Raw genomic sequence first — 26,448 nt, 5'->3', positions numbered from 1 at the left:
TCCACTTTGGCTTTGCACAACTACTGATATCGTACAGTTTTCTTAAACTAGGTTTACAAGAAATCTGTTGCTGGAGTTGAAGAACTGTAAGTGCATCCTGCCTCATTTGGCCAGTCAAAAAATAAAATAAAGAGAAGAAACGAAACAAAATCCAGACATATCATTACAGATACCAAAAAATACCAACATTCCATAAGAGACCGATTTGCGCTGTACATGCATTATTTGTTCAACTTTTTTGACTACATATATATTTATATACATTTTATACACACACACACACACACACACACACACACACATATATATATATATATATATATATATATATATATATATATATATATATATATATATATATATATATACACACACACACACACATTTTATACACACACATACATATAGTAGACGTAGTAGACATGTTAAGTTAAGTGTAAAGGATAAACAATATATTTTAACGCTTTGCAATGTGTTTTGCTGTTATTATTTGTATTATTATTATCATTTTGCAAAGAGCTGCTTTAATTTGTAGTAACTTCAGTATTTATTTTTCAAACCTTATAAAACAACTCATTATAAAGCTATTTTAGGAGTCACTTGCAAATATCACAAATTTCAAGTGTTGTATAAATTACATTCAAAAAAATATGCTCCATGAAGAGGTCTTTAAACCCCTAGTTTTATTATTATTATTATTATTATTATTATTCAATTTGTTGTAAGACACTTGTCAGGGCTACTTTCAGCAGAATTGGCCTTTAATTATATTAGAAAGTGTCTTGGACATATGGTACAGCATTCAAGCTTGTTGCCATGCTAAAAATGTATAATTTTAAGTCAATTTGCATAGGTTTTTAGTGTGCAAAGACGGTTTACCCACCCTTTTTAGCCATACATCAAACCAATGGCTTTCATACTGTTACAAATTTAAAAAGTCCTCACTCAGTTCTTCAGAGACTTCACTCTGGACAGTTTTTAAAATTGTGCAAAATATAGCAGCATCAGTACAGACACATTTGAAGTTAAGTGGTCAAGAAGTATAACCTGCACACTAAATTTAACTGATACTTGTCACTCACTTCAATCTTAGTGAGGTCTCTGAATGCAACGTAAGGTTAGCTCTGCAACTTCTCCACTGGGTGAGTGCCTTGCCCCCCACAGTGAGTGGCATTTCTAGGAGGATTAGTTTGGCCATTAGAGTGCAGAAGTTAATGAGAGTATGTCATTTTGTACAGATGAGCCAATGGATATATGTCCCACACATACTTGTTCTTGCTCATGCCAGGTACTTGCTCAAACCTGACTTCATGCGACGACCTGACCGAATGTTTGACCCTTTTTCAGAAACACCTGTTGATGGTGTTATTGCAGCTACTTGTTCTGTTCAGGTAAGTTTTTACATTTACATCTTTACATATATCTGTATTGGTAAATATTGCCATTAGCAGTTACCAGAAGAATATATAAATTGGGTGTATATGCAGAAGCCTGTCCACCCTATAATGTAACTTTCATTAACATTGTTTATGACCAATTTATAGCAATATAGCTTAACTGTAAATACAAAATATACTTGCCCACGTAGTCTTTCCTTGTGTATTTACTACTAGCTGAAATACTTGGGGAACGGTAGCCTTATGGTTTCCTATAAGTTACCGATCTTGGATTTCGCACAATGCACTCAGACCCCTTTCCTTTTTTTTTTTTTTTTTTTTTTTTTTGTGGGTTTCTTTAATTTGAGATACATGGCTACTGTAGTGATCCAACAATGGGGTTACTAAATAAAGTACCCCGTGGGTCAAAATTTTGGATCAAACATAGCCCTCGACCTTCCCCTGGATGAAAGAGGAGGCCATGCAAAGTTTGGTTGCACTGACTCCTGCGGGGTCCGAATGCATAAAGGAACAGAAACACAGACAAATTTTCTTCTTTATATATTAAGATTGTCTATTCTCTATTTTTTTTAATGTTTTGTTAATTTTTTTTCTCAGAATTAATATTCCCAATGTTCTATTTATATGACCTCATGCATTAACCCGATACCCTACACTTCATAAAGTATATTTTTGAAAATGTTTATAAAAAACACCAGTTTGACTATAAACATGATTTCCATATATATTTATTTCATGCCATGTAGGCATTCTAGTCAAAATCCTATTTGATCTCTGTTCAACCATTTTTGTGGGATTTCGTGTTCATGTATTGGGCCACTTATTTATAGTGTCAAGGATGATAATCATTTTTGAAGATCATCCTCTGTGTTTAATCTCAAGCATATGTATGAGTTAGATCTTACCCACTCGCTACATTCTCTGGTAACCATTGCATTATTATAGAACATCTAACTTGAGACATAGAAAGTTTGTCAGGTCGATCACCAACAGAAGAGCAATAAAAAAAACACTAGAACATAGCCACCACAATACTTGTTTCTTCATTTTAACCAACTTGTACCAATATGTTATACCTATAAATCCAAAGACAACAGAGCAAAGATATTTCCCAGCACTGAATTATTTATCATTTGCACCATGTTGGGCCTACTGTAGATAAAGTTCTGTGTTGAAATTGTTATTGCCTAATCAATGTGTTTTCTATAGGTTTTTTCAGGCCAGTTTTTATCAGACAAGAAAATTGGCACATATGTAGAGGTGGACATGTATGGGTTACCCACAGACACCATTCGCAAGGAGTTCCGGACCCGAATGGTCATGAACAATGGTCTGAACCCTGTTTACAACGAGGAGCCTTTTGTATTTAGAAAGGTATGTAACAGTTACTTTTGTATTAATTGTTTTTCATTTATTTGAAGTACTCTGATGTTATAGTCCGGCAAGGAACTGTTTCACAGAGAGAATCAAGGAAACTGTTGGATTAGCATTTATTCCTTCCCTTTGAAGAATATGAGAACAGGACAGCTGCAAAATCTGAGCTGTGTTCATTAGACTGTGTAGGTTTGTTTTGGTTGGTTAAATCTGAGGACACTGCAGTTTTGAGTGAAGGAAGGTCAAGGGTCTTAATAACATTTTAAACAGAGTAAATATGCAGAGTACATATTACTTTTGGGACATTATGTGCTTTCAAAAAGGTCAGATACCTTTTTGCACTTAGACAGTAATATTTTGAAAGGGATTTTTTTTAATACATTCTGTATTTTCTTATCAAGCCTATTTGATATCCCATTATGTGTCTTCTCTCAAATTACCTAATGTTGTTCCTGCTGATTTTTTCATCAGTCTTGGTAATTACTGGTATTGAATGAAAAATGTGTGTTTTCACCCATTTCTAAAAGTCGATTTTTGCAGTGAGGTGTTTTTTTCATTTTTAGACTTAAATGACCACTAGAGGTGTGCAACTGAAATTGCGGCCACCTTTGCAACTCTGGGATATAAATTGAAAATCTTAAAACAAAATCAGTCTCAGAGGGGACAGAAATTGCAGGGACTTTTTCAGCAAACCTCACTTCAAAAATATAGCTTTGTGTTTGCCTGAATAGTAATGGGAGTAAGCATAGTAAATAGTGACCTAAGCAGAAAGAATAGACACTGGTAAAGAAGACACTCAATGTGATATTAAACAAGAAGGAAATAATATGAAAGTGAAGATAATATTAAGTGAGAATATTGTTGTATTTTGTGTATTATGTATTATACTGTAGTTTTTATTGAGAAATATATATATATATATATATTATATATATATATATATATATATATATATATATATATATTCACACTTTTTGTTGTGTCAGTGCCTCAGAGTTTCATGCATTTAAATGAGGATTTTTTTTCCACTTATCTACACACCATACTCCACACTGTTAAGGGGAAAAAAGTTTTTATTGAGAAAAAAATTATATATTAAAAATATAAAACTGAAAGATCGTAATTGGATAAGTCTCCACCCCCCTGGGTTAATTCTTGGTGGAAGCACCTTTGGCAGCAATTACAGCTGTGAGTCTGTTGGGATAGGTCTCTGCCAACTTTGCACACCTAGATTTGGCAATATTTGACCATTCTTTACAAAACTGTTCAAGCTCTGTCAAGTTCAAGGTGGGCTTTCTTGAGTAATGGCTTCCATCTTGCCACCCTACCATACAGGCCAGATTTGTGGAGTGCTTGGGATATTGTTGTCACTTGCACACTTTGACCAGTCTTGGCTATAAAAGCGTGTAGCTCTTGCAAAGGTGCCAGTGGCCTCTTGGTAGCCTCTCTGATCAGACTCCTTCTTGCTCGGTCATCCAGTTTTTAGGGACGGCCTGATCTAGGCAGGGTCTTGGTGGTGCCATACTGTCACAGAGACGGCCGAAGTGGGCGGCGTCAGAGCCAGGAAAAGTAATGAAATACACAAAACACAGGACGGATGAAATGAAATGATGAAGACGCCTGTTGGCGCCGGTTTAATACAAAATAAAAGGTTTAACAAACACGAAAAACACAGGACACGGCACTCTACGCCAAAATAAATAGACAAACAAAAACAGACTAAACTTAACAAAACGGTGCACGGACAGACACTGACAAACACGGTGAGCGGATACTTTCTCCTCTTATTATTACTACGACTACTGCTGCTGCTGCTTATTTCCTCCGTCTCCAATCCCGTTCTCCGCTCACCGAACACCCAACCGCCAGTATGTGACAACGTGCATCTATATATACTATTGTGCTGGGATTCAATTACCAATTAATTATTCACTTGAATCCCAGCACGTGAATTAATAAAGTGCAATTCCCCGTGCTCACATATTACTACATTTTACTTGCACGTGAAGTGCTGTGCAATCCTCGTGCCTAAATACACAGATACATTTTTAAACACTCGTGTTACACAGACCCGTTTATATCCCGTGTACCAATGTCTATACACCAACATTTAAACACACCACACGCAACACATAACAGATAATATACACAGGGGCGGGCACTTTGTTACACATACACATTACACTTCTTAATAATCGTCTTGACCGTGCTCCAAGGGATATTCAAGTCCTTTGATATTTTTTTCTACTCATCCCCTGATCTGTGTCTTTCAACTTCTTTGTCCTGGAGTTCTTTTGAAAGCACCTTGGTGCTCATGGTTAAGTCTTTGGTTTGAAATGCACTACCCAGCAGAGGGAACCTACAGGAACTGCTGAATTCATCCTGAAATCACGTGAACCACTGTATATATATGTGTGTGTGTGTATAAAGAAAATCTTAATTCTGTTGTCAAATAGTGATGTTACATAATAAATGTAATGACCTAAACAGAGGCACATCACCTGTAGAATATAAAGTGTGGCCATATTGTGATCTGCCACAGTTCAGATCATTGAATTTGCAGGAGTCAGTGAACGTTTTAATAAAACAGGTCTTTGCTTTATATTTAGGTGATACTGCCTGACCTTGCTGTACTCAGAATTGCAGTTTATGATGACAATAACAAGTTGATTGGTCAGAGAATTCTACCTCTGGATGGTCTTCAGGCTGGCTACAGACACATCTCCCTACGAAATGAAGGCAACAAACCTTTATCACTGCCAACCATTTTCTGTAACATTGTTTTAAAAACATATGTTCCGGATGGATTTGGAGGTAAGGACAATCCAAAATAACATTGTGTATTTTTCTGATTACATCTCAGCTTTCTCAGTAGGCCCGGGATGTGACCATAGCTATATACTGTATGTTTGCAGTCTATGTCTATGTGTGTGTGAGACGGGTCTACAGTGTGAATGTACAGTATGTGCACTGAGGCTCATCTTGGTGGCAGGTCATTTTAATTAATCATGCGAACATTTAAAGCTTAATAAATATGTCTTTCTACATTGCTTTGGTTTTAGATAATTACAAGCACTGTTGTCAGATTGATAAGTGTGGCAAAGTGGCTAGTGGAGGGGAACAGGTATAGCGGTGATGCGATGCAGCAGTGACAGGCAGACAACAGTTTCCAGTGAAAAGGTGCTTTTATTTATAATCCAGGTCTGGTGACCGTTAAATAATAAATCCCCGGCTATACACAACAATGTGTAAAGGACGGGGATAGCAATAATAGGGCACAGTCCCGAACAAAACGAACACACGGTCACCAGTCCTGGGTGAGTGCAGACGTGCTTGTGGTGGGTGAAGACACTGTATTTCGTGACGGTTCCGTGCAGTGGTGATCCGGATTGTGCTGACCCTGGTCGACAGCTCCGGATAGGTGAGTTAACTGTCTGGTGGTGCAAAACGCAGACAATTACAAACAACACAACACGTAATTCTCTGTAACAACGAGAGCGCCTCTCTCACTCCTTCTCTCTCCGAACGTTTACCCAAACGAAGGAGAAGATCAGCATTACCCTGGCCCCTATATGTAATCCCGCATGATATCGAGATAAACGGTTTCAGCTGCCTTATTACTTGCAACTGCCTCTCGTTTACCTTTCAAATCAATACGGTCTTACAACAGAGTCGCGCTTCCCTCCAGGCTGACCCACTTCCCTGACCCGGAAACGAACTGTCAGGCCAGCCCTTCCAGATACTTCTCCTCCCGTTCTTTAGCGCCCTCACAGGTCGGGAGGAAGATTCATCACCAGAACTCATCTTTCCGTCACAATAAGTCATAGATTTTTAACCTTGAAATAATTATTTCATATGTCATTCCATTTTGTTTTTTTTTTTAAATAAAAAAAGTGACAGTGATATAGAAAACTTGATATGGGGTGTTAAAAAGTGTCTGCTGATATATGGAGTCACCTGCCAATTCTTCCATCTTTGTTTGAAAATAATAATAAATTTAAATAATAATTTCAGGTCATTGCAATTACCACTCATAAGTGAATTGATGTTTAAGACTCTGGACCAGTGAATGTTTGTAACATTTAGTGGACATTAATAGCTATAACTACTCTATACAACAGGTTTTCTTTAAATGACCTAAATGAGATTTTTTAAAAAATGAAAATTTTTATTTGAATCAGTCAGAATATCACCAATGAGTGATTCAGGTTTGACATTATAAAGAAATAAAAAGAACACTTCATTCAGGCTTTGACCCATTCCTAAACTGATCGTGTTTTATATTTGTTATTGTCATTTGTTTGACAATACTAGCACTTGAAAGAGCATTAGCAGGTTAATTTATCAACTGTAATTGTAATGTTTAATAACTCAGTGACATTATTATATATTCTGTTTTTTTGTTTTGTATTTTTTTGTTTATGCACTCAACATTTTAGCAGTCTCCCTTAATACTGTATTGTAAGGGTGAGACTCAGATGACATCCTAATGCTTTGACTTTGGTCATAATAACCATCCCTCAAGGATGCTGCTGACAGGACACAAAGGGACCCTCGGACCAAACATGTATTAAATGCACATCAGAGCTTATCACAATTAATAATAAAATATATGACTCCAGAGAAATTGTAGCTATCAGGTTTTAACGTGCAGTTTGTAAGTCCTCCCTGTTAATTATTGACAGACCTACAATGGAAATGTCCACTAACTCAAACCAATGAAGCTGTTATTTGCATATATCTTTAATGCATGTTCTTTGTTGTTGTTTTTCCATAATAAAAATAAAATTACATAATAAAGGTCTTTATAAATCAGCAGATGTTGTTTTTTGAAATTCCTGTCATTAGGTTCAAGGATATTTCTGCTTTAATTATACTGAAGAAAATTGTACCTCCTCCTAATGAAGCGGTATATAATGTTGCAAACCCTTTGTTTGAGTGAATGACCAATTGGATTTATTATATTGGAAAATAAATTAAAATATACATGGTTATACTTTGGCTTTGGGGTTATACCTTTATGGACATTGAAATTTGAGAAAGTAAAGATTGTAATTATTGTATATATATATATATATATATATATATATATATATATATATATATATATATATATATATATATATATATATATATATATATATCTTTGGATATTAATCAAATATAAATATATATATACTTTGGAGATTAAATCAAATTAGGTTTAAAATGATACCAGTTCTTATAGTAATCTGAGAATGACTGTAATGTACACCACCAGACAGCTAAAAGATTTTGAGAGAGGCACTTTGAAATACCTTCTAAAGCTATGCCACATGAATTTATTTGAGTAATCATTGTAGTAAATGTATTATTTACTTTGTCACGTGTGTTTTTTTCACTAATAAACAAATCCCTTACACTGAGAAAATACAGAAATCAAAGATCCTTTTAGCTAAAGAGCAAGATTTATATTTTTCATTTCAAACAACTCTAGAATATAAAGCCCTAAAAACATAAAGAAAATGCATGCACCATTAACTGGCATCATTTTCATAGCACCATTACAGACAACATTCAGATAAAATCAATTTCTCGGTTTCATACAGGCTAGAAACGTCTTCATTTTCCATACACGCAAGGGGATATAGCTTTCTGGCTGTCATACTTTTATTGTTATAAATACTTCATCTCTTGCTTTAATAGGTTATGGCTTTTCTTATGTGAATGATAAATGCTGCATTTATAGACACATGGTGTGTATTATATGTTGTACTGTTTTCCTATTTTAGACTTCGGAATAAATAATTTACCGCTGTCAGTCCAATTTCTGGAAACACCTCATAACTGATCTGTTTTTTTTTATTTTTTTTTTCAGCTATTGTTGATGCTTTGTCTGATCCAAAGAAGTTTTTATCAATCACGGAAAAGAGGGCTGACCAAATGAGGGCTATGGGTATTGAAACTGTAAGTAAAATCTGATTATGCAGGGCCTAATTCAATAAAGCTCTGTGTGCAAATGTATGTTTTCCCATGTTTGGTACTGGCATAACACCATTTCCATGCCAAATAGTGAGAAGAAATCAACAGGGGGTCAGCTAAGGTCTTTAACATGTGTAAACTTTTTAAAATGTTTCAAATTCCTGGTTTTAAGGACCATGACAATATATATATTGAGACTGTTGACATGTGTAAAAAGTTATTATACACTTATTAGTTTAAAAAAAACAAGTACAAACAAATAATTAAAAAACTTACAAATCATAGTATCCCCTCAGACAGTGGGACACGACATTAAGAAATGATTGTGATGCATTGTGGACCTGGTATCAGTTCACCCAGGCAAGTTCCGTCTCATTAGCAAGGCCTTGCAAGCTCATGTATGAGCAGTGGAGCATCCTATTTGCACAGCAGGTTGGTGTATTTGGTTGCAGGGGAATAATGGAAACATTTCAGTGGGTCCTTAGTTAATTTGAATGGGATTACCCTTTTAACCCTGCTTTATCTGTAATGTTCTTATTTTTCTGTTATTAAAGATATTGTGAGCTTGTTACTACCAGCTTCACTAAAGATTCCGTAGACATTTTTAACATTCCCTAAAGCTTAGACAATCTGCACTGGTAGCTGTGGTCATTATGGTGGTTTGATATACATTATTATATACAATATGCCTAATGCCTGTTGCAATAGTCTCCAGCTAAGAGAACACCGCTCTGGAAGCAAGCAAAGTGTTCTTATAGCCACAGTGTTCTCTAAGACGGAGTTAGCCATCAGATACAATATGAATCAATAAATAAATAAATACATAAATATGTATTACTTGTCATGATGCACATGCATCAACATATGAAATTAACAGAAAAGTAAAAGAAAAAAGCAATAGGCAAGGGTATGTTAATAAACTATAATACTCAAGAAACATACAAACTAACGTTAATAAACTAACTGTCAAACTAAATTAACACAGCACCCCTACACATGTTAAAAAATGCGGCAGCAATATACAAGACATGCACATTATTTAACAGAATGGAGAAGCAATTCACCAGAACAGTAGAAACATCGGTGCATTTTGCCATTTGTTTACATGACATTCTGTATCGATGAGGTGCACTTCTGGAAATCGGAATACAAAACAATTCAGTGATATGATGGTGGTTCTGGAAAGATTTAATAAACCAATCAATGTGCCTCAAGACACTCACGAAGTGACAAATCGCTTTTGAAAAGACTGAATAAAATTTAAGTTTGATGATGATGAGTTGTCAGGTTACAAAACACTACTGTATCTAATCGCTATCGGTGGCAAGAAAGTGTTATTTTAAGCAAAGTTCCTGTTCTTTTTGCCAGAGCATTTACAATGGGAAAAATCTGTTTCACCACAAGGGTGTTCCCTTTGGCAGTGTTACTATATGTGGAGACTACTGTTTCTAATATGTATTGGGGAGAAGTCAAAAGATCTTTGGGGGAATGTTAATGTTCCTACAATTTCTAGTATTCAAATAACAGATGATCAGTGGTAATTGTTTATTCCTTAAGCTTTCTGTGGTTGGAGTTTAATGAGAATGTGCATTTATTTCTAAATGTTTAATTGTTTTTGTTATTTTAACATAACTGTAAATGTAACACCCTAAAAAGAATAAAAACAAATCAACAGCCTAAAAAGAAACAAACAAAAAAACAAAAACAAACATTAAATAGCTTTAAACAGTGTAACCGTCTTGACCTAATACAGTAAAAAATGTTTTTGGTTTTTTGTAGAGTGACATTGCAGATGTGCCAAATGACAGCTCTAAGAATGACAAAAAAGGAAAGGTTAACCAAGTCAAAGCAAGTGTGACAACTCAGAGCAGCTCTGAGTTGAGACAAAATTCAACGTCTGGCCAGGGAATTGGTAATGATGCCAAGTCAGGTAAGTGATGCAGTAAAATTATATAATAAATTCAAAAGTAATGATGCTTAAACGTAGATCACACTTATTGCATTACATTCACAACACCTTTCATGCAGCTGGTACATTTTGTAAGTATAGGCCAAAAAACTGAAAACATGTAATGGAATAATGTGAATAATACAATCTGTTAAGCTGATCTGTTTATTAAATTAGATAGTAAAAGTACTTATCCTTGTATCACACGGTTGTAAATTCATACACCAGTATCACATATAAAGAATGGGTACGTTTCTCTCTATTCTAGACTGCATTTGTATTGTCAGCATTCTGTTTGACCAGGGCTTCTCAAACTCGGTCCCGGGGAGCCCCTGTGGCTGCTGGTTTTCATTCCAACCGAGCTCTCAATTACTTAACTAGACCCTTAATTGAACTGATAGTTTGCTTAATTAGACCTTTTTACTTGTGTTCAGCTCTTAAACAGTTGCAAATCAAGTTACTTATCAAATGTTATAGCTAACTCAGAAAATGCACCTGTTCAGGAGCTGAAAACAAGTAAAAAGGTCAAATTAAGCAAATTGTCAGTTCAATTAAGCGTCTAGTTAAGTAACTGAGAGCTTGGTTGGAATGAAAACCAGCAGCCACAGGGGGTCCCAGGACCGAGTTTGAAAACCTGTGCTAACAGCTGAAGTTATTCTTTATAGTGGAAAAATAACTAACATTTCCCTTTGTGCTTTATTTTAGACACACTTGTGCCTAAGGTGAATATTGATGACTTAAAACAAATGAAGGTAAATTTGGCAGTTTTCAATTAATCAGTTTTAAAAACGGAATGTTCAGTAAGTTTTACTACTGAATTGTAGATTGTTATTATTGTAGATATTAAGCATGCCATCAAAGCACCCAGGACTTGAAATGTTTTCACATTAACCATTCCACTGGCTTGCATGACAGCATTTTCTGTTCATCCTCCTTCATATTTTCCATTTCATTTTGTATTTTTTCCTGTAATAGGGAGAGTAAGTGATTCAGAGAAACATGGAGGATGGTGTTGATATGCCTCCCAGGCATGCAGTATTTTTTTTCACAAATATATACAGCAATTACGTGACGCTATGGTAGCTCACAGAGGACATACGCCAAGGCATTAAAAAGGCAGAATAAAACACTGTGAAACAAAAAATAAACAAAGGGTGCCATGAAGACTGCAACCGCTATGCTACTATACAGCAGTTCCCGCTTACATACCCTGACCCTGGATATACACGTGACATCGGCGATTGTGGCTTCTTCGTCCCAGATTAACAAACCCGACCCTAGTTACACACATGGCCGTCTGTGGTTTCGGCTTCTTTCCTCTGTAGCTCTGATCTCAGTTAGACAGAGTGATCGGATGAGGACTTCTTGATCCCAAAGCTTCGATCCCAGTTAAAACACACAGTGCTAGGTTTAGCTTTTAAAGATTTCACTCAGTAGCCCAGATTGTCTTGAGTCCTATGGCCTTGTGTCAGCCCCGAGGTGTATCAGCTGCACCCTTTTATTGTGCAAGGTGCTCCACTGGGACATGCCCATCTTCTGGTCAAGGATAAGCAGCTGGCCAATCACCTGCTGCTTTTACCCGCAACCAAACACAAAATCCCTGATCAGAAATATGCTTGCCCTGCCACAATTCCTTTCTGTCAATGTCTGATCCTTCTTGTAAAAAGGTGTAAATTAAGCGCTGACATTATACAGCATTGATAGCAAAAAGTTTTTAGCTAAACATATTTGCCAGAGGTATATAACCTCACAACTCTCCCTGTTTCTCATGAAATCTCTGGTTCATCTGTTCCCTCCCTGCTCTTGTGCTGGTCAAAGGTGCAGTTATAATAATTGAATTGAGACTGAATTCTTCACACAGTAGCTACAGCACATGCAGCAGCAATGTGAGCTTTCCCACACTTCCTCAGCCCTGTCCAGGAAGAAGACCTCCCTAAGGGTTGAGATGTGAGATGGCCTTGACTTATACATAACTTTTGTTATTATTTTATGTCCTGAGGAGCTCTAAAAAAAAAGACGTGGGAACCGTGAACTTTTACATGTTACAGTAGCAAAGTTTTGATGATGTATCTTGGTAGCCTGAAGACATCTCCAGTAACAGTTTACACAGTAAAAGTGTTTTGTTTTTACAGACCTATATTAAGCTGACGAAGAAACAGCAAAAAGAGCTGAATGCCTTAAAGAAAAAACACTCCAAGGTATGACATCTGTTATTTGGCCCAATCTGCTTGTGTAATAACTTCATCCAGGTTGCATTCAAATCAGCTTTTTACAGGTGTAACAAGAATGAGTTTTATGAAGCATTGTTTCGATTTAAAAGAAATGGCTGATTTTTGGCTAGAGATGAAAACCTGTGCTAATAAAAACACTATTGCTTAGCAACTGTTTAATAGCTGGCAGAATTTGAATTTCTATGAACTAGGCAAACTAAGGTTTGAGCAGAAAAGACAATTAGTGCTTATATATGCAGGCTTAAAGTGTACAGGTAAGAGAGAGCACTGGCCAGTTAATTGTAATTCATAGAGAGTAAAGTAGTAATTGTACTCCTGTTACCCTGATCAAAAGGATTGTGGTCTATTACAGGCAACCACAGCTGTTTTTCTTCTATCAGGAGTTGTAAGCCACATACAGACATGCTCAAATTTGTTGGTACCCCTCCACGAAAAACGAAGAATGCACAATGTTCTCTGAAATAACCTGAAACTGACTAAAGTAATTGGCATCCACCATTGTTTATTCCATATTTAATAGAAATCAGACTTTGCTTTTGATTTTTTATTCAACATAATATTGTAAATAATAAAACAAATGGAAATGGCATGGACAAAAATGATGGGACCGCTATCCTAATATTTTGTTGCACAACCTTTAGAGGCAATCACTGCAATCACATGTTTTCTGTAGCTCTCAATGAGACTTCTGCACCTGTTAAAAGGTAGCTTGGCCCGCTCTTCCTGAGCAAACTGCTCCAGCTGTCTCAGGTTTGATGGGTGCCTTCTCCAGACTGGACATTTCAGCTCTTTCGATAGATGTTCAATAGGATTCAGATCAGGACTCATAGAAGGCCACTTCAGAATAGTCCAATGTTTTGTTCTTATCCATTCTTGGGTGCTTTTAGCTGTGTGTTTTGGGTCATTATCCTGTTGGAGGACCCATGACCTGCGACTGAGACAGAGCTTTTTGACACTGAGCAGTACGTTTCGCTCCAGAATGCCTTGATAGCCTTGAGATTTCATTGTGCCCTGCACAGATTAAAGGCACCCTGTGCCAGGCGCAGCAAAGCAGTCCAAAACATAACCGAGCCTCCTCCATGTTTCACTGTAGGTATGGTGTTCTTTTCTTTGGAAGCTTCATTTTTTTGTCTGTGAACATAGAGCTGATTTGACTTGCCAAAAAGCTTGTTTTGATTCATCTGTCCAAAGGACATTCTCCCAGAAGGATTGTGGCTTGTCAATATGCATTTTAGCAAATTCCAGTCTGCCTTATTTATGTTTTTCTTTCAAAAGTGGAGTCCTCCTGGGTCTTCTTCCATGGAGCTCACTTTCGCTCAAAAAGCGACGGATGGTGCGATCAGAAACTGACGTACCTTGACCTTGGAGTTCAGCTTGTATCTCTTTGGCAGTTATCCTTGGTACTTTTTCTACCATTCGCAAAATCCTTATGTTCAATCTGGGGTCGATTTTCCTCTTGCGGCCACGCCCAGGGAGGTTGCCTACAGTTCCATGGACCTTAAACTTCTTAATAATATTTGCAACTGTTACCACAGGAACATCAGGCTACTTGGAGATGATCTTGTAGCCTTTACCTTTACCATGCATGTCTATTTTTTTCTTTCTGATCTCTTCAGACAACTCTCGCCTTTGCTTTCTCTGGTCCATGTTCAGTGTGGTGCACACAATGATACCAAACAGCACAGTGACTACTTTTCTCCATTTAAATAGGCTGAATGACTGATTACAAGATTGGAGACATGTGTGATACTAATTAAAGAAACTAATTAGTTTTAAATATCACTATAATCCAATTATTTATTATCTTTTCTAAGGGGTACCAACAAATGTGTCCAGGCCATTTTAGAATATCTTTGTAGAATAAGCAATAATTCATCTCTTTTCACAGCTTCTTAGCTTTATTCTATAACATACCAAAGACATGCAAGTATACATGATAAAATAGCTTTTAATTTCAACACTTTTCAGGAAGAATGAAGCATTATTTCAATGAGCTATAAGGGTACCAACAAATTTGAGCACGTCTGTATGTCCAAGTTTATATTATCACAGCTGATTGCATTACGGGTTGGCATTTATCTTTTTTTTTATTATCCTTTAATACCTAATTTAAAAAAGCATAAATATTATCTGTTGTGCATCTCCATTCAATATATAGGTGTCATGTGTTCTTTTGAAAGAAACACAAAATATTATTAAGTAATAGCAAAATATCAGGCCAATTTTCAGTTTGCTCATGAGATAATTTTGACCTGCTCCACTTTTCAGAGCTCCAAAATACCATTTTCAATAGAAATATATCCATAAGAAATACCACAGTGAACTAATGTGGTATTTATTGCACCCAATGAGGGCAGACGGTTTCATAGAAATATATAATAGTTATACTGCTGTACCAACTGAACTTAGAGAGAAGACATGTTTACAGTTTTAGTAAAGCAAGTCATATTTCATTCAGTTGAGTACTGTTATACAGTGGAATAACTTATATTATTTTTTATGAAGCATAACACTGTGGGTTATGTATGTGTGGTGGTATAACAAAACGGGGCTGTTTACTAGATATTTATATGTAACTAAAGATGAACTGGACTCTGGGGATCTCACTATCATAAATAAATACTAGTAAATAGATATAATGTTGCCTGTGACCAAACAAAATCTGGTGCTCTCTTTCTGTTTCTTATTAAATGTTCTTGGCTTTGTGCTGAGCATTCTAAAGTGTACTGAGTGAAAACCATAATGTAAGACCACAAAGATGGCATGCAATTGGAATAATAATTGGAACCTATCATTTTTCCCAATAAAATATGACACAATTTCAGTGGGTAATATTTAGCTTTATTAATTAGCCCAAACAGATATGTATTAATCTGTTATTCAGTGCGTCATTACTTTCATTCTTTGTAGTTGCTCTTATGCTGCTGATAAAGCCAGCACATGTATTTCCTGTAGAAGCTGACGTCTGTCTGATGCAGAAGGGAGTTGTTTTTTCTTTGATCCCCTTGAGAGCGCAGATATTTTATTGCATTCATTTTCATTTAAAAGTGTCGCTTTTTGTTTCTGTGTGGAACAAGGTGGGCAGCAGGAAGTGGACTTGAATGTTAGTGTGGTAATGTACCGGTAGGTCTTGAAACCAGCCATATGCTGCTCCTTCAGGGAAAGTGCATTGCTTTTTTTATTGTTTGGGCAAGTTCATTTGCATGTCATTATCAGGCTTCCCTAGCTTAATGTGTAATGTAGTAAATCAGTCACCTGTTAACAATCTCTGGCAGCTTAAAGCACTGCTACATGTAAAACATCAGTATAAGTTTTTTTAAGGTGGTTTGCTACAGTTGTCGCATAAACCTACGTAAATACTATTGCATGCATAAAGTTAGCTTGCTTGCCACCATTTTTAATTATAATTATTCTCTATTGTATTCTGTAGAAAACTTAGATTTTGTATGTATTTGTCAGGGGATGAAGAAAAAATGAAGATATTTTCATAGATATCATTAACTGTAGGGAATTACCTTGATTATCATGCAAATACTCAATAGATTAGTTCACATATCAAGTTAGGATTCCTCTTGCCATTTTCTCAGCTCTTAACTTGTTCTCCACACATTCAACAGTAGTTGGGTTTCAAGTTGTTGCTTGAGGAAAACAATGAAAGATTTATAGATGTGATCTGCATTCTACCCAGAAGGCCAGTTACTATTCAAAATGCTATTCATGGTTTACTTGGTCAGACAAGTGTGGAAAAAAAAAACAAGTTGGATCAAACACAAGATAAAAATATTACAAGAACAAACGCTGGGACATGTTCAATAGTTAATTGTTGTAATATAATTGAGAATGCTATTATCATATAAAGGTGCCTTTGTGTTTTAAAACTTGCAAGCACAGAACTAATGCAAAATACATAATTCATGACAAAATGGCAAACGTTAGTTAGTTCTCTTCAGAAATGTCAGTTGTAGTATAGGGTATTTGATGCTGTTATTTAAACATAAAGAAAAATAAAGATACAATTCCAGCAATAATTACATAATTTGTTTCTTGAAAATGTATATAATACAGTAATTATGTACTTTATAGTGTGATACAGTGAATTATCAGCATCCTTGGTTCACTTTTCCAAAATGTATTATCTCCCTTATTTTGGCCCATTAGTGGCCCAGTGAGAAGGGTGTGGCTATATATTGGTTTCCTAGCAGCCATGGTGGTTGCTAAATTTACAGAAATTTTAATACGAAAAATGTTTGGGGTATACTGAACACTTGATAAATATTAAAAAATTACATTGAGTTGTGTCTTGGTTCAAATAACAATTCATGTAAATTTTTATTTCAGGATCACAGTGCCATGCAGAAGTCACATTGTATACATGTTGACAAAATAGTGGCACAGCACGATAAAGAGAAACTGTCTTATGAAAAGCTTCTGGATAAAGCTATTAAAAAAAAAGGGTAACTTTTTTATATTAATGATAAAATGTTTTTTTTTTTGTATTAGATGATTAGTATGTAGCATTTGCTGAACTATTGAAACACTGTCTAAGCTGTTGGTTTATTTTCACTTTAGAGAAAACAACTGTCTTGAAATGAAGAAAGAAATTGAAATTAAACTCCAAGCATTATCATCAGACCACAAAATAAAGGTAACCACATTTGTGATGGAGGTGTTTTTTTTTTTTTTAAGTTGTGCAACTCTTCCTCTTTACATATTGTTATTTTTGGGAAGCTGTTGATGGTGCCTTCAGAAATTGCTTATGACTGCATTTCAGTAACCACCCTGCATTCAGCAAGCAAGCAGCGTTTGGCAAGTTACATGCATTTAGGGATGGGACAGTATAAAATTTGCATGGTATGATAATCGTTAAAAAAAATACCGTGGTAACCTTAATATCACAGTATACCGTACATCATGGAAGTTATAAAATAAAGGCTTAAATGAAGAAAGACTAATATAAATCACTTAAATTACTGTAATTCACAAAAATAAAAACAACAAATCACACTTCCTTTCATGGATTGATTTAAACATTTGGTATTCCGTATTTTACTATGCCAAATAACTTGGTACGTTTCTTTTTTTATAAAGAAGAATCAGAATTAAAAAAAAAAAAAAAAAAAACTAAAGCTGTACACTCTCAATGTTATACTGCAACAGTATTAAGATCTATTATTTGCTCAAAATGACATGGTGCTGTAGTTTGTTAAATCATTTTTACAAACAGTACCAGTCAAAAGTTTGAGTACACTTGCTGGAAACTAGGTTTTTTTCAAAATTGACAATGTTTTACGTCGTATACGTTTCTGTAAATACTTGAAAATGAAAACACATGTTACAATAACCAAAACAAAACATAAGGAGTATCAAAGCAAACTTCGAGAAAATTGAAAATTGTCTCAAAATCTTGGATTCCTCAAAATAGCCACCCTTTGCCTTAATAACAGTCTCACAAACACGAGGCATTCGGTTAACAAGTTTCAGCAGGAAATCACTCAACATGTCTTCCCAGCTCTTCTGCAGCAATTCCCAGAGATGTAGGGCACTTGTGGGTAGCTTTGCTTTGACTCTTCTGTCCAGTTCGTCCCATACAAGTTCTGTGGGATTGAGGTCTGGAGACTGGGCAGACTAGGTCATTAGATTGAGTTGTCCTTCACTTTCCTTCTTCGCCAGATAGCTCTTGTACAACTTTGAAATGTGTTTCGGGTCATTATCTTGCTGAAGAATGAAGGACTGCCCAACTAGCCTTAATCCTGATGAAATGGCATGCCTCTGAAGTAAGCTATGATAGCAGTGCTGGTTGAGCTTGCCATGGACTTGTTAAAGATAACCAACTCTGTCACCAGCAAAGCAACTCCAGACCATGATACAGCCTCCTCCATGCTTGACAGTGGGAACCACACATGCAGAACTCATGCTCTCACCCTCTCTGCGTCTTACAAATACTCAGCGGTTGGACCCAAATATTTCAAATTTTGACTCATCTGTCCATAAGACAGACTTCCACTCCTCAAACATCCAGTTTCTGTGTTTTTTGGCCCAGGCAAGACTCTTTCTCTTATTCTGCACTCTTTCTTTGCAGCAATTCTTCCAGTTAGGCCAGCTTCACGCAGTCTCCTCTGACAAGTTGATGTTGAAACATCTGTACTTCTAGTAGCATTTAGCTTAGCTTGTATTTCACAGACAGTTAATCGCCGGTTTCGCAGACTTGTGACTCGAGTGAACTTGTTCTCTGATTCTGAGGTCACCCTTGGCCTGCCTGACCTTGTTCAGTCCTCTTGAGTGCCAGTTTCTTCAAATTGTTTGATTTGCTTGGCCACAGCAGTTACAGACACTTGCAAAGTTCTTGTGATTTGTCTTAAAGATTGACCTTCATTTCTTAAAGTAATTACAGACTTTTTTATTTGCTTAACTGAGCATATTTTGCCATTTTCTGCTCCCTTACATTCAGGAATGACAAACTTGTGCCTATTCTACCTATATTTATAGTAATCATGGACCCTCACCTGTTAACAATAATTGGTGACAAAAGGTTAACTAGATAACATGCTAAGTAACTCAGAGAACATCTAACAAATACACTTTTATACTTAGGCCAGTGTTCTAACACCATGTTATACACATTTCAGACTTTTAACCTGCTTGGGCCTCAGACGTTTCATTTCATTGAAATTGACAAGATTTACATTTTGATTTAAAAATTAAATTTTTGAATGCAATTCACTTATGATTATGAGCTTATACAAGTACTCGTATCATATAATGAAATATTAAATGTTTATAGATGAGTTTGTACAGTTAAAAGCATATATAATCATGAAAAACCTGGTTTCAAGCAGGTGTACTCAAACTTTTGACTGGTACAGGAGGTGGGGTGTCGAGGATTTGTGGCACACTCTACAACCCGGTTTCTCAGAGACATCGGGTTCAGTGGTCAAGAGTTGCGTGGCATAGTGAAGAACTTATCTGAAGCAGCAGAAAGGAGCAGCAACTGGCTGCGGTTGAAACGGAAAGATTCTGGATGGGGATCTAAAGCACAATAGAAAGAAAGCAACGCTGATATACAGGTAAATAAGCTGGGCTGAGCTGAGTGGGGGATGGAGGGGGGTGATGCTGGGACGCCAGAATCACTGTTGAGCCCTCTTGAGGTGTCATGAGCTAGTCAGCGAAACACCGAGGATGGAAGGTGCCCACTTGAAGACCCCAGAGATGTACCCTACTTAGCTCAATCCAGACGGTTGTCATGCTGATGCGCTGGGGAGACCGCACTGGGTTGATCCCTGGAGATAGCATCGCAGCCGTTGTGAGTGCTGATGCGCTGGGGAGGCAAAATCTCTGGAGACAGCATTACACTTCAGCAAACAACACCAGACAGAAAGATATCTACATCGTCAGATGGAAAACAATGCAAATGGATGGAGATGCAGATGGATCACATTAGTTTACTGCAAAGCTACTTCTTAGTTGATGCTTATCTTGGCGAGAGCCGAGTTCAAATCAGCATGAAGTTCAACATCTACTCTCATGTAATGGAAATCATTTTTAGCATGTTGAAAATGTGTGCTGCGCTGCAAGGTTTGGAGAAGGCGTTTCTGTAAAAGCTGCGGGTGGCATCAGAAAAACAGCAGCAACAAGCAGCAGGTGCAGCAAGCTCTGGGTATTAGATGCAGCAATTGAAACATGTATTCTGTGTTCTTGATAGTTTCCTTCAAAACCATTATCAAAGTACAGTATCAGTTCACAAAAAGATCTTCCTCGACATTTTGCTGAGGCTGCAAGTACCATCCCTTGATTTAGAATAAGCGTATTTGTAGTTGAAAAATACATTAACCGTTGCATAAAGGAATTACGATAATTGCAGTTTAGAATAAAAGAATACCCATCCCTACATGCATGTTATGTTTATGTTTTTGGTTTCCTTTATTGAACAGCTGCAAAGGTGAGACCTGCATTGATGGGGTTTCTATGCAGTTTAAAAACTCAATTATCTCTCCATTGTCATGATATTGTGAAATAGCATGCACATATCAGGGATATCACAGACATTGCTCACACTATAAGAAGTGTGTGGCCGAAAGATTGAAAGACTTAAAAGGTTGGATAAATTTTTACATGAAAACCCCACCATTGTGACACAAATTGGTCACTATTATGCACATGGTCACTATGGCACACAGAAGTGTGGAAACTGTTAATGGGGCTTACCTTTCTCAACATGTACAAATATATTGAAGTTTTCTTTCTCTTCAGATGTACATATTTTTTAATCTAAATCAAATAACTTGTGTTTTTCTGAAGAAAGCTAACATATTCAAGTGAGAACACTTTAGACAAAAGCACAAGGTTGTGAAACACATTATTCTAATAATTCCAAAACCTGTCATTTCTAATGGAGCTCTCAATTTTCTCCCTGAATTTGTTCTTGTAGAATCATATCCTTCACCGTCTGACTATGAATTTTGCTGGTAAAAGAGAAGTAGCTGGTGATTTACCAGTGTGAAGAACAACAAGCTAAATATTTTTTTGAACAACTACAAAGTATCAATCAAAAAATCAACAACTACACATTCAAAAATATAATTTCACCCTTTCAATGAATAGTCATAAGAATCCCTAATATGTGGGTGTGACAGGGTCTTCCTCGGGTCACACGCGTGGGTAGCCGCTGTTCAAGGATACAGAGAGACTGAGGTTTGGTGTTGAAACGCCGGCACAGGCGCGCAGGATTTATTAACAACAAAAAGAAAGTGAAAGTAAAATAAAGGCGGTCATGTGACGTTACCAGCGATGGTAACGCACAGAGGACAGATACAGAAAACCGTACAAAAAGTGCAAAATAAAACACAATACCCCAAACTATAACTCAAAAGGTGCCGTGAAAACGGCAGGCCTTGCAGCAGCCCCGATCACAGCGATCGCCATGCTTTTATCTTGACGCTCTGTTGAGACACGCCCACCTGCCTGCTGGAACAGCTGATTGCTTTCAGCTGCTGCTCCACGCAGACCGGTAATCGTCCCCAGCGGAGCGCCACAGCAGCTAAACAATTAAATCAATTGTAACAATTAACACAAAAACATACAATAAACTACATATTTCACTGTGCAAGGCTTACGCTTTGCCACAGTGGGTCACACAAACAGCTGCAGCTCCCCTTCCTCCCCCAGAACACACAGCCTCTCACTCACACACCAGTGCCAGTCCATTTGAAAGAATAACTTAGAATGCATTGGTAAAACACTGACAACCCTCTTTCTGCAACACTGTTTACTAGCTGCACGCTATTGAGAAACACTACAATAGCTTTGTTCATTCTGGATGGAGATTTAATGTTACTATATCCAGGTTTTTTTTCCCCGACAGCAAACAAACACTCTTCTACTGTAATAGAACTGTCGGGGATGCATTGAAACCCGTGCCTACCAATCAGTGAGCCGATCCCCCTTGAATTAGAGCAGCTCCTGTTCAGTAAAAAATACATAGTCACACAATAAATAAGATTGAAAAAAAATAAAAGAATAATTAAGAAGAGAATCTCAAAAACCTAAGTTTCGCTCACACAACGCTCAGTCCTCGCTCCACACAGGCTCCTCCCACAATCCCACAAACTGAGAGAAAGAGAGAGAGCTGTATATACAAGGATATCCAACAGGATACTCATCAATCACTAGAAATACTTAACGAAAAAGAAAAGTATTTGATTAACAGAAAACTCACTATTTCAGTCATTAGGTACAACATTCTAGCTGATTATTAAAATAGTGAGTTTTCAGTTTATCAGTTACTTTTTATCTGCATTTATATACTTTCCCAACAGTTTTTTCTTGGAATTCTATGTATGTCTAGTGTAGCCAACTTAGTATTCTGTACATCAGAGAGGAGAATAAACTGCCACTTCTAGGAAAATACATGCAAAGCCTATTTGGACCATATTGACAAGGGTGTCATAGTACAAATGTGTAACCAGCCCGCATTACGGAAAAGTTCAAAGGCAAGAGCTAAAACAGATACTGATTCTGACAGATTCATGTGTGATGTTTTACTATTTGGAATCCATATATATATATATATATATATATATATATATATATATATATATATATATATATATATATATATATATATTAAAACAGCAAATGAGGCTGAAGTGAATTACTTTAGGTTATAGTTGCATCTCAGGGTTCTGTTGAATACATCATAAACCGCTCAAGCTTTGCTCTTGTGGTTTATAATGTCACCAGAACCCTCTGATGGAGCCATGACCTTGTAATTGACTGCAGCCCATCTATGTCTTGATGACAGGTAAAAGAGATTGTGGCCCAACATACCAAGGAGTGGTCAGAGATGATCAACTCCCACAGTGTGGAGGAGCAGGAGATTCGGGATCAGCATTTGGTCCAGCAGTGTGAACATCTGAAAAAACTCTTAGGTTCTGTTCAAGAGCAGCAAACCCAGCAACTTAAGCTTATTCATGACAGGTGAGTACACTCATCCATTGCCACACTCATTCTAATGGTACTGTATATCTCTCTCTTTTTTAATAATCTATGTGTTCATTAATGCTGTTTAATTGCTGCTATTAATCTGATCATTTTACACTGATTTTATTACACTGTGTAACAAAATTATTTATTTTTTTTGTTCCTGGGTAGTAAGTGTTATTTCCTAGTACTTATTTCCTAGTAGTTTTTCGAGATTTACAATTATACTGTAAATACAGTATAATTGTAAATCTCGAAAAACTACTCACTTCTAAATCTTTTGTGGTCATCTTTGTGTTACTTTAGTATAAATACATCTTAATTTGGATTCATGACTCTGACTTTATGTGAACGAAAAGACACACATTTGCCCATTTTCCCATTGGAAATAGTGATATTTTGAAATATCACTGTCCTGGTCACAAAAGCAAAGTTTGTGGGGAATAATAGCCATTTTCTATACTTTAGAGGCATAAGCAATTAGGAAATAACACTTACTACCCAGGAACAAAAACTGTGTTACATAGTGTTATCATACCCTTTTGAGTGCCATACTTAGAGCCATGTTGTTTTTGTGCATTTGCATTAAATGTGTGGGTTTTGTAAACATGTTGCAAATCAAAGAGAAACAAAACATTAAAAAAATAAATACATACATAAATTCAAACTACAATCTCTTCAATCTCTGTATTTATAATGCTAGTATTTTCATGTTTAAATCATAAACAGTAGGCTTGTTGGAGCTGTATCCAAGAATGCTTGATGCTTTCTAGGTCACATTGACAACATTTTACAGTGTATAATTTATATATATATATATATATATATATATATATATATATATATATATATATATATATATATATATATATATATATATATATATATATATCATAGTATCAAGTATATACTTCTAAAGAACACAGGGACTCATCTTAATAATAAATTATTAGAAAACACGACTCAGTATTAAAATTGTATTATTAATAGAAAAATAAATTCTGTTTTTTTTTTTTTTTTTTAAATTAGTTATATTTGTTCACATATAATATGTATGTCTAATTGAGTATGCAGCGTGGTCTTTTTCAGTGCTGCTAGGAGACCAAAACCATGTATAGTCAGGGATATTTTAAGGCATACTTAACACAACATATCAGCAAGAGAATATGCTGCTTCTCAGCAACATTCTCTTTGTACAAACCCTGATGACCCTTAAAGATTGTGTCATGCTAAGCTAAACTACATTATTTGAGTAACCCCTAATCATGTAATAAATATAGAAATTGCCTTGCTATTTATTTACCAATTACTGTAACAGGCAGCTGTAAGAGGCAGCTCAGATGCCTTTTCTTTTTTTTCTTTTTTATGTAGCCCTGAATAAACAAAAAGCAAAATGTAGATATGTGTACTTAGCTAAATGGATCAATTCATAATTTTGCCACAAAATATGCTTAAAACATGTTTTTCTTTCTCTTTGGTCCATTATGAAAGGCAACAAACCCATGGACTTCATGCAAAGGTGACAAAATTAACATGGCTGATTTACAGTGCACAAATCTCGAAGCACGATACTCAAAAGATTGTGTTAAGTCAGTGTATAAAATTGAAAGGTAACGGGACAGACGTACTTACATTTTGAGCTAGGCCTGCAACAGTTACGATTTTCCAGAACCGAAACCGTCATTTTCATCCCCAATCGAACAATACCGACAAAAGATTAAACCGAACTGAACCCAAAATGTTTGTACAATGAAAGTGTTGGCAGTGTCAGCACCAAGGGAGCTCATTGCGCACTTTCCTGCATGTAGACTGTTCACATTAACATCCCTTTTAGAATTTTGACAAGACTTACCTGATTGATTCTGTCAGCCCTCAGTGGGGACAGCTGCGGCTTCTGGGTGCTCAGGTATCTAGGGCTGTTTTCCTTTTTGGTTTGTTGATGAAAGGTGCTGGTTAAGTTACAATAAATCTAAATAATTATGTTAAATTAACTAAAACAGCCAATTGCAAAAGTATTGAAAGAAAATGAAGTATTAGTGTTAGTTGAGGTCCCAAACCACTGTGAAACTGTAGGCAGCAAACTGGGAGGTGCTGTAGTGCAAATCGAGTAAAAGGGATGTTTGATAGTAATTTCAGGTAGACCATGCTTACTAGTAAGCACCTGGATTCAAAGGGGCATTGTATCCATCTGCTTGGAGTCCTGGTGCAAATATCTGGAAGATGCTTTAAATTTGATTATTTTATGAACAGGTCAGTTTATTTTTGTAATAAACTGTGTGCATGTATTATAATTAGTTGAGTTTGTCTGATTAACAGTGAACTGCTGTTCTACTAAGATGTGAATTGCCACTTCCAACTGACCATGGCAACAGTGGGGGTACCAGAAAATAAGAAGGTCAGGCAAGTCCAGTGCATAGTAGGAGGGGTAGATGAAGAGCTCTACAAGTGCAGTCTAAACAGATGGGTCTTGAGGAGGCGGCAGAAGGCGGTGAGAGATGGAGCAGTCCTGAAGTTCTCCGGTAACTGGTTCCACCACAGATGGAAGAGAAGGAGCGGGCGCAGGAGGATGGAGAGTGGAGGGAAGGCATGCCAGTAAAGGAGGAGTGGAGAGAGCAAGAGGGGGTGTAGGGAGACATGAGGGATTGGAGGTAGGAGGGGGCAGTGTGGTAAAGAGGGCGCTAGGCAAGAACAAGGGTCTTGAGTTGAATGCGAGCAGAGATAGGTAGCCAATGGAGGGTGCGAAGCAGAGGGGTAGCATAAGAGTAGCGAAGTTGGGAGTATACCAGATGAGCAGCAGGAATACACAGGAATAATACTAATAATAATTGAACATGTTTTAACCAACTAAAGACTGGTGCATCATCACAAAGAAGCAATAATAAAACTGTGCTGCACTATAAACCTTAATCCTCTGCACACCTGACATGATCCTGTTGAAGTTTGTAGTGTCCACATTCCCTTTGAACACCAACGTATTGCTGGACATGTGAAGGTTTTGGGGTAATCAAAGCTTGTTATAAAATGTATGTTTTGTTTAGTTCTAAATGGCATTAATTCTGCT

General features: G+C 36.5%; 1 protein-coding gene across 5 annotated transcripts in view; it reads left to right on the top strand.

Annotated features, from left to right (window-relative positions):
* Positions 1-26,448, top strand: part of LOC121317052 (1-phosphatidylinositol 4,5-bisphosphate phosphodiesterase beta-4-like) — a 129,605-nt gene that overhangs the window by 90,806 nt on the left and 12,351 nt on the right. For all 5 annotated transcript variants that reach the window (XM_041252623.1, XM_041252621.1, XM_041252622.1 and 2 more), the window contains 10 exons: positions 1,289-1,391; positions 2,607-2,771; positions 5,381-5,585; positions 8,629-8,717; positions 10,512-10,662; positions 11,386-11,432; positions 12,813-12,878; positions 17,250-17,365; positions 17,481-17,556; positions 23,209-23,384. In XM_041252623.1, coding sequence (XP_041108557.1) covers positions 1,289-1,391; positions 2,607-2,771; positions 5,381-5,585; positions 8,629-8,717; positions 10,512-10,662; positions 11,386-11,432; positions 12,813-12,878; positions 17,250-17,365; positions 17,481-17,556; positions 23,209-23,384 — 1,194 coding nt within the window. The remainder of the gene's footprint in view (positions 1-1,288; positions 1,392-2,606; positions 2,772-5,380; positions 5,586-8,628; positions 8,718-10,511; positions 10,663-11,385; positions 11,433-12,812; positions 12,879-17,249; positions 17,366-17,480; positions 17,557-23,208; positions 23,385-26,448) is intronic.

This window comes from Polyodon spathula, chromosome 6, assembly GCF_017654505.1.
Source record: "Polyodon spathula isolate WHYD16114869_AA chromosome 6, ASM1765450v1, whole genome shotgun sequence".
Classification (NCBI taxonomy): domain Eukaryota; kingdom Metazoa; phylum Chordata; class Actinopteri; order Acipenseriformes; family Polyodontidae; genus Polyodon; species Polyodon spathula.
This window is presented reverse-complemented; position numbering and strand designations above follow the sequence as displayed.